General features: G+C 31.0%; 1 protein-coding gene across 1 annotated transcript; it reads left to right on the top strand.

The window, feature by feature from the left end:
* The first annotated feature begins 3463 nt into the window (after nucleotides 1–3463).
* LOC149236206 (uncharacterized) lies at nucleotides 3464–5954 on the top strand. Its single transcript, XM_089461529.1, has 4 exons — nucleotides 3464–3965; nucleotides 4099–4180; nucleotides 4277–4343; nucleotides 5743–5954. The coding sequence occupies exons 1-4, from the start codon at nucleotides 3836–3838 to the stop codon at nucleotides 5881–5883; spliced, it is 420 nt and encodes a 139-aa protein (XP_089317655.1). The 5' UTR covers nucleotides 3464–3835; the 3' UTR covers nucleotides 5884–5954.
* The last annotated feature ends 7061 nt before the right edge of the window (nucleotides 5955–13015 follow it).

Genomic DNA, 13015 nt, shown 5'->3' with positions numbered 1-13015 from the left:
AGTTCAATATTCATTATATTATTAGTTTTTCTCTTTTGATATAAATATATGGTGGATTCATGTTATTACCTTGTCAGTGTTAATGAACAAGTTGCCAATCTGCAAACTATATTTTTGTGGATATGAATCACTCAATTTTTTGCTCATCCAGTGTGTATAAAAACATATCAACGGAAAACAAAAATAGAGTACAATTATTATAAATAAATAAATTTTTATTTTTTTATCATATCAGTGGATGTTTCCCTATTTATTTTAGTGTATATCACTACTTCATACTTTATTATTAATTGACAATCATGAAAATGCTATCTTTGTAATGTTCCTTTCAACACTTCTTCTATCAAACTCTACACTCATATATTTTATGTGTGCGTATGAACGTTACACTGATTTTCTTATCATTTATAATACAATATTAAACAAGGGACACTGCATGGCAGCAAGTCCCTGCCTTGAGCTGGAAAGCTCTATAAAGAACAGTACAGTGATCCAGGAGCATGGACACAAGAAGCAAAGTAATAAGCTTAAGTAAGTGGCCAAGGCAACAGTTGATGTGGGTGAAGGTGTAGATTCATAAGATGTTGACTCAGCCGATCCAACAGAAGCAAAGGTGGGGGTAGCACCATAAGTCGAAGCAAAGGAAGGAGCATCACCAATAGCAAGAAAGAGAAAGAGAAATAGGAGCAGCAGCCGGATCAAGTTGTAGTAGTTGTAATAGTTGATTTAGTCGACTCTGTTAATCCATCGGTTGAACCAGGTAGGTAGAGGGGTTGGTCTGACCTGATCCTAACCAACCCTTAGAGAATCTAATAGCCTTACCAACTGTGCCAGGGGAGCATGCAATTTCATGTTCTTTCCCACACCGCATCTAACATTTTTCGACATTTCTACAAACAAATTGCAATTTCCGTAGAGAGAATTCGATGATCAATTTCGGTGATGTAGTGATGGTTTGGAAGTACGTTGGGTTTACGAGATAAAATACCAGGCAATAATACATCGAGAACTGTATTCCTGTGGCTCTTCATTTGTGGCCACTGGAAATTCTAACAAACACAGGAAGAGACTACACCATGCAAGAACTCTATTCCTGTGGCTCTTCATTTGTGGCCACTGGCAATTCTAACAAACATAGGAAGAGACTGCACCACGCGAGGTAGTTTGCGAGTCCATGTCAGTTGATGAACCGGTTAACGTTTCACCAGCTATATAAGGCACCTAAACTCAGACAGGTTTGCTATTGAAATGGAGTAAACCGCTAGATTTGCTATTGAAATGGAGTAAACTTGGTAAACTATGCGTGCCTCTGTGCTCATTACAAATACAGGGAAACAATGTAAACTTTGAAACGGGAACTATAAACTCAAAACGGGAACTCTGGCCAAAAAACCCCGAAAAAACATCAAAAACAGTGCTAAAAACGAAAAGTGTTGATGCTGGAATAACACCTTTTTTTTCCAAGCTAAATTTTCAACATGTTTTAAAAATGACGGTGAAAACCAATTTTTGGTGCAAAAATTGTCCAAAAAACGCCCTCAAAACGAAGTGTTGATGTTCGAATAACATTTTTTTTTTCTCAATGGTAAATTTTGTGCAAAAAACACCCTCAAAACGAAAAGTGTTGATGCTGGAATAACAATTTTTTTTTCAAGGGTGAAATTTCAACATTTCAAAATAATAGCATAAAATATTTTATCATGACCCCGAAAAACATTAAAATTTCGAAAAATTAAAATTAAAACAATGAAAAAACACAAAATAAAAAATAAAAATAACAAAACATAAATAAAAATATATACTAAAAACAAAACATAAAATAAAAAACACAACACAAAAAAAATCAAACATCAAAAATAAAATCAATCATAAAAATGTAAAATGTAAAAAAAAAAAAAAAAAAAACAAAACAAAATTAACCTATAAAAAATAAGAATTAAAAAACTAGAAAGAAATTACAAATTATAAACAAATAAATAGTAAAAAAAACATATCTAAAAAAAATTGGGGAAAAAAAACATATATGTAAACCATAAAAAAATTTGGGAAAAGAAGAAAAAACACATTTAAAAAACTATAAAATTAAGTAGGTAACAATAGAAAAATTAAAAAAATATTAACAAAAAACTAAAAAAAACTAAAATTAAAAACAAACTAGATTTAAAAAAAAAAAAATGGAAAATTTACCAAAAATAAAAAAAATAAAAATTAGTGAAATTAAGATTAAAATGATGATTACTTAAAAAATAAATGTAAAAATACATATATATGAGACAAAATATAAATAAAAAATATTAAAAAAAAATTTGTTTAATCATAAAAGAATTTGGAAAAAATAAAAATAAAATTATATATATAAATTTAGGTAAGTAAAAATATAAAGATTAAAAAAATCATTAACAAAAACTAGCCAAAAAAAAAAAAACAAACTAGATTAAACAAAAATAGAAAATTAACAAAAAAATAAAATTAAAAACTAGTAAAATTAATATTAAAAACATTTAGAAAAAACTAAAAAGACAAAAATAAGCTCAAATTATTTAAAAAAAAAAAAAAAACTAAAAAAATATCGAAATTTTAAAAATATAGGTATTTTCCAATTAAAAAAAAATAAAATTAAAGAACACTTTCAACTTACAAAAAAAGTCTTTTTGATTTAAGAATAAATAAATAAATAAATTTTTTTATTAAATTTTCATTATTTATTTAAAAACAAACAAAAAAAATTAAAGATAATTTTTGTTTTTAAATGTAATTTTTTTTTTTAATTTGAAAAAAAAAATTCATTAATTAGTAGTAATAAAAATTATTAAATTTTAATTTATTAAAAAAAATTAATAAAAACAAAATTAATAAAAAAATCGATTAAAATATTTTAATCAAAATTAAATTTTAATTTTTTTATAACTTTTGTTTTTAAACAATATGTTATTTATTTCAAAATATAAATAAAAAAAAAAAAAATTAATTTTTTTAAAACAAATTTTAATTTTTTACTTTAAAATTTAAAAAATTAATAATTTTTTTTTAAAATTAATATATTAAAAAAATTAATTATAATTATATGTGTTATAAAAAATTAAAAAAATATTATTAAACTTTTTTATTTTTTATTTATTAATTTTTTTTTAAAACATATTAAAAAAAAAATAAATTATTTTTAAAAATAATAAATTTTTTATTTATTGTTTTATTTAAAAAATAATATAAAAAAAACACGGCCCCCAGTCGCGCCACTAGCGGGCGGTGGGAGGGAATCGACCCACGGCCCTCCCGCCGCCCGCTGGTGGCGCGGCCGAGGGCCCAAGGGCCTGCGTGCAGGCCATTGGGCCCCCGGCCGCGCCACCAGCGGGCAGTGGGAGGGCCGTGGTCGATTCCCAGAATCGACCACGGCCCTCCCACTGCCCGCTGGTGGCGCGGCCGGGGGCCCAAGTTCTTCTTGGACTAATCTGAATATTGGGAAAGTAAGTTGCAGTGAAGGAAGACGAAGAATGCCTTCTTAATTGCAAATGGTAGTGGTCGTTATGTCGAGAATGTGGAAATATCTTTGACAACGCTTTTCATGAACTCGGTTCAGAGCATGGTTGTTACACCTTTCTCCAGTGATTTTCATGGGTTGAGTCCCCAAAGTAGGTTGTTGTCTCTTTCTGCTGTGCTAAATTGCTATCGATGACCCAGAGCCTCTACAACTTATACTTGTCACTACGAGCTTATTGAGGTTACAACTGTGGGCATCATTTTAAAATTTGAAAGTAGGAAGTTGGCTGCTGGTTTGATGTTTTGAGCACAAGGAGAAGGTTTAGTACTACTGAATTTCTGTGGGAGCAGACGAGCGATGACTGTGCCAGTAGAAAAGAAATTGGTTGTACTTGATATGAACGGCTTGCTCGTGGAAACATTCCATCCGGCTGAGAATCGTCCCAAAGATCCGCCTCCTGATGGGAAAGTTGGTTATAATAAATTTGGTAAGTAATATCAAAATGTTAAATGCAGAAAGATATTTTGAACTTAAAGGCATGCAATATGTCTGGAGTATTTCTGGTTCATGTTCTCTTCTTCCTTGAGATGTTGATGCTCGTTTTCTATTCTTCTTTGTAGTTTATAAAAGGCCTTTTTGCGACCAGTTCATTGAGTTCTGCTTTCAGAATTTTGTTGTAGGAATATGGTCATCTGCTCAACAGTATGTTTCTGTGTGACCCTATCTTGTCTTTAGTGTGCATAAAACTGGTTAATGGATGTTGATTGATTTTGTTTAGTTTCTGTTTTTGCTACCCAGACAGAATGTTGACAAGCTGGTAGATTTCATATTTGGAGATTTAAAAGAAAAACTGCTATTTTGTTGGGTAAGTCTTGAAGTTTGCCATGAAAATATGGTGAAAGGCTTTTATTTGTGAAGTTTGAACTTTTTAGGATGCAGAGTCCGGATTGTTAGATGTTAGCTTCGCGTGCATTTCATTAACTGAAAAACATGGACTGATTTATGTTGTTTGGTGGGTCTAATTGTCCATGCAAAGGAATTTCTGGCAATAGTAACACCCATGAAAAGTTTTAAGCCAATGGCACACCACTCATGCAAAGTAGGGTATGTATATGTGTTAAAACTTAAAACAAATGGCGTGTATTCACCAGAGCATGTGGCCATGTTTTAACTTTTCCCAAGAATGCCAACATGTGTATATATAATGGCAAAAGGATAAAAGCTGCAACTCAGATTAGCATTGGCCTGGTAGCATAACAAAAGGACAAACCTCAAAAGAACAGTTTTTCCACTAGGATGGTTGGCATGTTTCCTTCTTAGTGTTGGGAGAAGGATCTTTGATGTCTCAGTGACCTAGTTTAGCATGCGATTTTTGAAATTAGCAATCATCAATGAGCAAATTACAAAGTGTACAGCTGTACTATAGTCAACGCAATATTGCATTGGCCAGAGTGACACCCAGTCACCAGTAGACCACAATAACTGCAGATGAAATAAATTATATAGATTGAATGAAGAATGCCAGTACTGGCTTGCAGGCAATTTATTAAAGAGTATTCCACTTCTAGACTCTAGAGTAAACTAATCACTTAAAAATTCTCATGACAAATTGTAATGGCATATATTTCCTTGAAATCTTTGTACAAATTGTGATTATATGGTAACTTCTGTTAGATTTTAGAGCACACATGCACGAGACAAAACATAAGTGAAGAAAATTGCACTAAAAACACTTGATTAGTCCAAAATTTCTTTCAAATATGGATGTTGAGGATAAAGTCATATCTCCAATAGAAAATATATCATCCCAGCAAAAGCAAGAAATTATCCCAAAATTCTCTATGTTATCTTATCTTGTTGCAAAATTGTCGATTCTATCTAATGTTAATTGCCATATTGTTTAGCAAAATAGCGCATCCATTTCACATGGGCATTATGTATCCTAAAACCCTCCAATGACCGTTTTATCTTTCTTTTAATCAAGTATTTTTCTGCATTTATGAAGCTTATCCTTGCTTAATGCCTTTGTGAAAAATATGTGCTAGCTGAATTTCAATTCTGCACTGTATCATTTCCACTGTAAAGATCTGATCTGTTATTATTTTTTTCTTTTTCTTTCAGAAATGAATAAAAGAAACGTAAAACAACAAACAAAGGATAACTAGGAAGCTAGATAACTTTCCTTCAAAAATGTATAAACAACACACTGGTAGATAATGGTATGGTGGGTCTAAAATTTAAATTCTTCTTATTTGTTATGCCAGATCAAATCTGCACATATTCAAGGACCTGGAAGCTTACAATGCTCAGCCCAGCCAATAGAAAAATATAGCTGGACTAATGACCAAGGCAACCTCAATAAATGGCCATGTCACTTGTCACAAGATCCTATATGTTTCCTGTGATAGATACTTGATATCATGCGCTGAACAATCCAATATAGGCACTTGGAGATCAGATAGAAAGCCCTGGAATATCCTCCTCGATGCTGGAATGAAAAAAGAGAGAAGCAAGAGTTGATAGCTCTCAAATATTGTGGTATAGCTCCCCAAGAATCACTGGAACAAAGCTTTCAATCACCATATGAACAATGTACCACCAAGTTGGCTCTAAATCCAATGGAAGGACTCTTTCAAATCGTTGGGAATGAAGGAATGATTGCTTCTCAGAAATTCAGAAGGGATTTCTAATTGAAAGTGGAATGAGAAACATCTGATCAACCTTGAGAATCTATCCAAAGATGTAGATTTGAATTCTGGGTTTCCTTGGGCCCCCGGCCGCACCACCAGTGGGCGGCGGGAATCGACCCACGGCCCTCCCGCCGCCCGCTGGTGGTGCGGCCGGGGCGGTGTTTTTTTTATATTATTTTTTAAATAAAACAATAAATAAAAAATTTATTATTTTAAAATTTTATTTTATTTTTTTATTTTTTTTATTTTTTTTAATATGTTTTATAAAAAAAAATTTAATAAATAAAAAATGAAAAAGTTTAATAATATTTTTTAAATTTTTTATAACACATATAATTATAATTAATTTTTTTAATATATTAATTTAAAAAAAAAATTATTAATTTTTTAAATTTTAAAGTAAAAAATTAAAATTTGTTTTAAAAAAATTAATTTTTTTTTTTTTTGATTTATATTTTGAAATAAATAACATATTGTTTAAAAAAACATTATAATTTTTTTATAATTTTTTTTTTTAATTAAAAAAAGATAGTTTAAAAAAAATGTAAATTTAAATTTTTTTTTTTTTTTAAACATAAAAATGTAGGTTTAATTTTATTTTTTATTTTTTTTGAAAATATAAAATGTAGTTTTATTTGTTTGAATTTTTAAATTAAAAAATAATAATAATAAAATTTGTTTATTATTATTTTTTTTTTTTTAAATAAAAGACAAGATTGTTAAAAAAAATATATATATTTATTTATCTTTAAATAAAATAGGTATATTTAATAAAAGATAATAGTATTTTTTGTTTTTTTTAATAAAAAATAACCATTTTTTTGGATTTATTTTTTTTATAATTTAAATTTATTTTTGTTTTTTTAATATTAATTTTACTAGTTTTTTGATTTTTTTTCGTTAATTTTCTATTTTTTTTTTTAAACTAGTTTGTTTTTATTTTTTATTTTTCCTAGTTTTTTATAATGTTTTTTTTAATTTCTCTATTTCTACTTACATATATATATATATATTTTTTAATATTGTTTCTTTTTTCCAAATTCTTTATGGTTTGTGAGATTTTTTTTTTTTTTTTTTACATTTTTTGTTTTTTTTTTTTAATATTAATCTCACTAGTTTTTAAAATTTTTTTCATTATTTTTCTATTTTTTTCTTTGAACTAGTTTGTTTCTATTTCTTTTCCTAGTTTTTGTTAATATATATATATATATATATATATATATATTTTTATTTCTCAATATTTACTTACTTTTATATATATATATATATATATATATATATATATATATATATATATATATATATATATTTTATAATTTTGTTTTTTTTTTCAAATTCTTTTATGGTTTATGATATAAATTTTTTTTAACATTTTTTATTTTTTGTTTTTGTCTTTTTTATATATATTTTTATATTTGTTTTTTAGAGACAATTATTTCATGTGGATTGAAAATTTAATTAATGATGTATAAATATGTAAAATATCGAAAATGTAAAATATCGACCTTCTTCTTTAAATATGCAAATCAATAAAAGCCCCACTACAAAAATAAAAATAAAAAAAATAAAAACTAGAAAATATGAAGAAGAAGATCACTTCCAAAATTATTAAATTTACGAAATAATTATTTACATTTCATACATTAGAAAATTTAAAGTCAAAAAATAGGTCTTTTAAAAAAAGGGTTACGAAATAATTATTTACATTTCATACATTAGAAAATTTAAAGTCAAAAAATAGGTGTTTTAAAAAAGGGGTCTGATGCAGAATAACCATTTTTTAAAATTAGCATGAAAATCGCTACCATTCTAAAACGCAATGTACATAAAAAAAATGAAAGTGCAAAAAACTATGCTCTAAAGAAAACATGTGTATTCTACATCACCCCTTTTCAAAATCGGGTCACTTTTTTGCTATCTCTACAAAACGGGTAACAGTATCGGTTCCCGTTTCAAAGTTTACATTGTTAGGGAACCTAGCTTTACACTAAAAATCATAATTCCAGATACAAAGTTCGCTCTTTTATGCCAAGGAAAAGCTGCAAGGAGATTCTTGTTTTATAGGTTTTTTATGAGTTTTTTATATGTTTATCACGTTTAGTGATTAGTACTTATTCAGATAGTGCTTGGCCAGCAATCTTTCCAAGTTGTTATTGTCCACTGGGATAAGATTCCATTCAACTGGCTAAAATGGCCATCACTATCGAAGTGCTCCAATATTTCAATGAGGGTCCCATTACATAACAAATGACAAATGAGTCCAATGAGTTTATAAATGTTCTATATTTTATTTTGTTTTCAATCGAGTCAGAATTGTTTCAAGTAATGCATTTTCTTATAGCAATAGTCCATGTTACATAAGGCCCCAAAGTTACAAAGTTAGTTATTAGGCTCGTTCACGTTATAGGCTATTTGAGCAAGACTCAGGTTGACAATAGGGTTTCTTTATAAGGAGATGGAGGGTTTACCGAAATAGCAGGGCATATTCATCAAAGTCTAACCCACAAGTACTGTGCCAATTCTATTTTTAAACTACCATATACTTGCTTCCTAGATTTCAATTGAGTGGCAGACCCGATGCGACTATATATTTAATCTTATTCACTTTTGCGTGTTAGTTCAACAAGAGAGAGAAGAAGTTTTTTAATTAAACCATTTATAAATCTATGATTACGATGTTACTTATATGCGGTGTCTGCATGAATCGCAAGTGTCTTCTCCATTGCAGGTATTAAGCAACACAAATTCCAGTTTTTAGTAAGTTATGTGTGGGCTAGTGGGGGAATGATATGTGTCTATGTGGTGGGGCTATGTTTCTCATTCGTTGTCATGCTCATCATTCATGGCTATGCTTATGGGGCAGCTACCATTTCACTAATCGATCCTGCAGAGGTGGAGGTAGTAGTTAAAGGTGTTGTTCCAGATCCATGCGTAGATCATCCAACAACAATTTCTTCTGTTGACCAATATGCATGAGCAGCTAAATGTGCAACACGAGAGCTAGTTGTTCCAGGTGCAAATACAATTCCTTGAGCGGAAGTCCTGCAATAATAACAACTATAAGTCCTTCTCGTTCTGTGGTTGAGTAGTTCTGTTCGGCTTTAATCCTTTCCTATGAGATGTTGTAGCAATGGAGGCCACCAGCAGGAAGGAAGAATAGAGCACAACGCGCTTTCCATTGAGAGTGGTCTTTCGCTTGAGTGTTTTGCGTCTTCAAATATGCTGATGTAGCAGGTTTACTGTCTCAGTAATGCCTAGAATTTGGGCTGAACAAAACCAAAATTTGGCCCTCCTCTGCCCCTGTGGCTGCCGGCTGCTGGTGGTCTTTGACCGGCCCTCCATTGTCCAAGTTTGAGTGGAACTCTCACTTAGCTCCGAAGTTGTTTGCGTGCTCTAAGTATCAACTTCGATTGAAAATGTAGAATCTATCAAATGAAATGTAGGCCGACAGCAAGAAATGGTGCATGACCGAAAAGCCTGTGCATAAAATTTATTTATTCTAGCAGAACTGACAAACCCCAATGACCTAGCTGAAGCAGAGCTGAGGAAAATACTTTACCCGCTTCGATTAAAACTGTTGTCTTCCATGCCCAAATTTCGAAGACGTTGAGAAGAAAAGGTCACTGGTCGAGCAAAGAGTGTGGAGAATGGCGTCGATGTGAAAATTTTCAGAAAGTTTCGGCTGACTTCATGGTTTTCCTCAAAGAATCTGGAAATTTACGGAAACGTATGGCATCTTGTATTATAGATTGAGTATTTTGCATTTCACAAGGTTCTTTGAAGTTAGGCAGATGCGAAGTGATTTTTCAAAGAGTGGATAAATATCATGAGTCACATCATTTACAAACAAGAGGCAGAGAATATAAAAGAGTATTAAGAAGGATATGGATCATTCACTGCTAAGCAGTGCCCCAATTCAATAATGAATAAACTTTGTCGTGCATTCAGAAGAGAAATCAGAGCAAAATAGAGTTCGTTGCTGTTAAAGGTTGAGCTACTACAATTTTTAATGGGTGAAGATGGCAAAGATTTTGCAAGAGACACTGAAGAGGCTTTGCAACATGAGTGGGTGGTGTTACGCTATTTTCTGGAAGCTTAAACGACGAAGCCGAATGTGAGTTTGTTGTATTTGGTCCGAAATTGTTTTTTTCGTTCTCGTTTTAAAGTACTTAGCTAAGGTCTGGTATATCTTTCCATGAAACTTAACAACGTAATAAAGGAGGACTAATGGATAAGAATAATTTCTCAGGCGATACTAGTAAAAAATAGATTAAATTTCTTTTAGAAAAAAACCAAAACGTATCTTTTTGATGCTAGTAAAAATAGATTAAATTTCTCTAAGAAAAAGACCGAAACGTATCTTTTGATAAGAGAATACAACTGCATTCACTGAAGTTCAGATCTATGGGAGAGATGGTCAAACTAGGATGTATGGAAGGCACTGTGTGATTTTATGTCTGAATTAAGTCTATTTTCTCACAGATTTTGGTATTGCGTTCGTAGTTAACTTATTTTATTTATATGTTTTTTAAGCAGCTTTCTTCAGACTTCGGAAGAACCGAAGGTTGCAACATTATAATCGACTGGTGGCAGGAAGAAGTAGCTTTCTTCAGGCTTCGGAAGAACTGAAGCTAATGCCTGCGGCAGCAAAAGGAAAATAGACAGAAGTAACTTGCCTCCTGCAGAAAAAGGAAAATAGAAAGACGCTGGAAAGCTGGAAAATGTTGCATGAAGACAGGTATTACTCTTCATGAAGCCGTGTCTTGCTCTTATTCTGTCTACTCTTATTTACAGTTGAGATGGGGAAGTATGTCTCAGCTTATAACCTTACCCTTTATATATAAAACACATAAGCATACCTTGATTGTGATAACTTGATGCCTCCAGTAAGAAAAGAAAAGAATGCCTCTGCAACAAAAAGCCCCCACAAAAATAGGGGTGCTGAAGCCTGCAATAGAAAATCAATTTCCAGCCCCAACAAAGATAGTGGAGCTGAAGCCTGCAACAGAAAATCAACTTCCAATCAACTTCCAGGCATGGCGGATGCAGCAAAAGGAAAATAGACAGAAAGGAAAATATACAGAAAATCAACTTCCACTTCCAGGCATGGCGGAAGAGGGCAGCCATCAACTTCCAGCATCTGGGAAGCGGTCTTGTTATTGAATTGTCGGACTTCCACTTCATGCATCACTGGTCTTGTTGACGAATTGTCAAAGCTGGCAGCTGTTGCACCACATGGCAAGTTCAATGCACAAGAGCAACTAGACCATGGGAACTTGCTTACCACTATATAATTTAATATCTGTTAAACTATGAAACTAATGCTAGCATTAGTTTCCATTATATTTTCATTACTTTCAAATTTCTGAAATAAATACACATAACATATGATTTTTGCCTCTCCACATCGGGAAGAGGCCAAATAACATGGAAAAACGATATGCCTCTGGAAACTTTGGTTTATTAAAATAGTAAAACTATATGACTCTAAAAACTTTGGTTTATAAGTGGCAGCAACTGATAAAAAACATGTAAACTAATGTAATAGCATCGCAAACCGATTACTATAGTCCCTGGTCATTTCCAAATGGCAGGGACTAATAAGGTAATCCTTACTTCCTATAATTGTTTGGATATCATTTGCTAAATATTAAATCTAACTACACTTTTTCTAAATGACCTACATGACCACTTTACTATTTTTTTTTTTTTATATATATATCTATCTCATCTATCTCATATTGAATTTTTTACGTGCTTCCCTCCATGATTAATTATGTGGAAAGTGGCTTTGGGGATTTGTTCGTGGTTATATGGTGTTGACGCTTGTTATTCATACTATGTTGTGTATATCGTAATTCTTCCTATGTTAGTTTAGCATTTACCCCTATTTCATGGGATGACTTACTGAGTAATTCTCATGATGGTATTATTTCACCACATACCTTTTGCAATAATATTTTAATATTCCTACTAAGATGGGAATCATGGCATATGCTTGATGGGTTTGTATATTCTTAGATCGAAAATATAGATGTGAGGTTTGAACCTCTCCAATGGGTGGGGAAATTATGAACATTTGTAGATATTGTGATGTATGAGATTGAGCTTTTCCTTTGGGTTTTTCTATGGTTAGTAGAAGCATTAGAGGTGATGTATTTTTATCACTCTACTAGTGAGATTATACTCGTGATTCAGGGCCAAATTATATATACATTTTAAAGTCTATTGAATATGTCAATAATTTAAGCAAATAGATTATAGTGATGAAGAGATCTATTCAATATGCCAAAAAAATCTATAAGTAAAAGCTATGTCTTATATTTGTGCACACATACGTCATTTGTGTGATACAAGTATAAAACAAGGAAGAAAACTATTTTATCCTACTATTAATGCTAACTTACATATTTTATAGACTTGAAATGCAAAATGATGCTAAATATGAAGATTTGTGATAAAATTTGATGTAGGTTGTCTCAATATCATTTTTCACATCATATTTTGTGAGATAACATGACACAAACATGATTCCAAATCCAATGCAATAAAATGATAATGTGCACCAAAAATACAAGCTCTCAAATGACTTTTTCAAGGTACTCTAAATGCATAAATGTGATGCAAAATCTGTATATTATAACAATGCAGGGATTTTACTATGGTTTATGGAACTATGTATGGATTATTACACTAAACATGATTACCTAAGTTATAATTCCATGGTGTATTCCCTTGAACAATGCCTTATACTAAGAGATCTATATTTATTGTGAAAAAATCCTTGAAATTGGACCAATATTCTTCATTAAGAGAAATAATTCATTCTTCAAGGATTGCATCATCT

This window comes from Pinus tabuliformis, chromosome 8 (genome assembly GCF_031772625.1).
Source record: "Pinus tabuliformis cultivar Carrire ecotype Pingquan chromosome 8, CPIR1, whole genome shotgun sequence".
Lineage (NCBI taxonomy): Eukaryota > Viridiplantae > Streptophyta > Pinopsida > Pinales > Pinaceae > Pinus > Pinus tabuliformis.
Note: the sequence above shows the minus strand (reverse complement) of the source record. Positions and strands in the feature narration are given on the sequence as shown.

Coding starts and splice junctions, on each gene's coding strand:
- LOC149236206 (XM_089461529.1), top strand. CDS start 3,836: ATGACTGTGCCAGTAGAAAAGAAATTGGTTGTACTTGATATGAACGGC. Junction 4,181..4,276: donor ATATGGTCATCTGCTCAACA/GTATGTTTCTGT, acceptor TTTGCTACCCAG/ACAGAATGTTGACAAGCTGG. Junction 4,344..5,742: donor AAAAACTGCTATTTTGTTGG/GTAAGTCTTGAA, acceptor TTGTTATGCCAG/ATCAAATCTGCACATATTCA.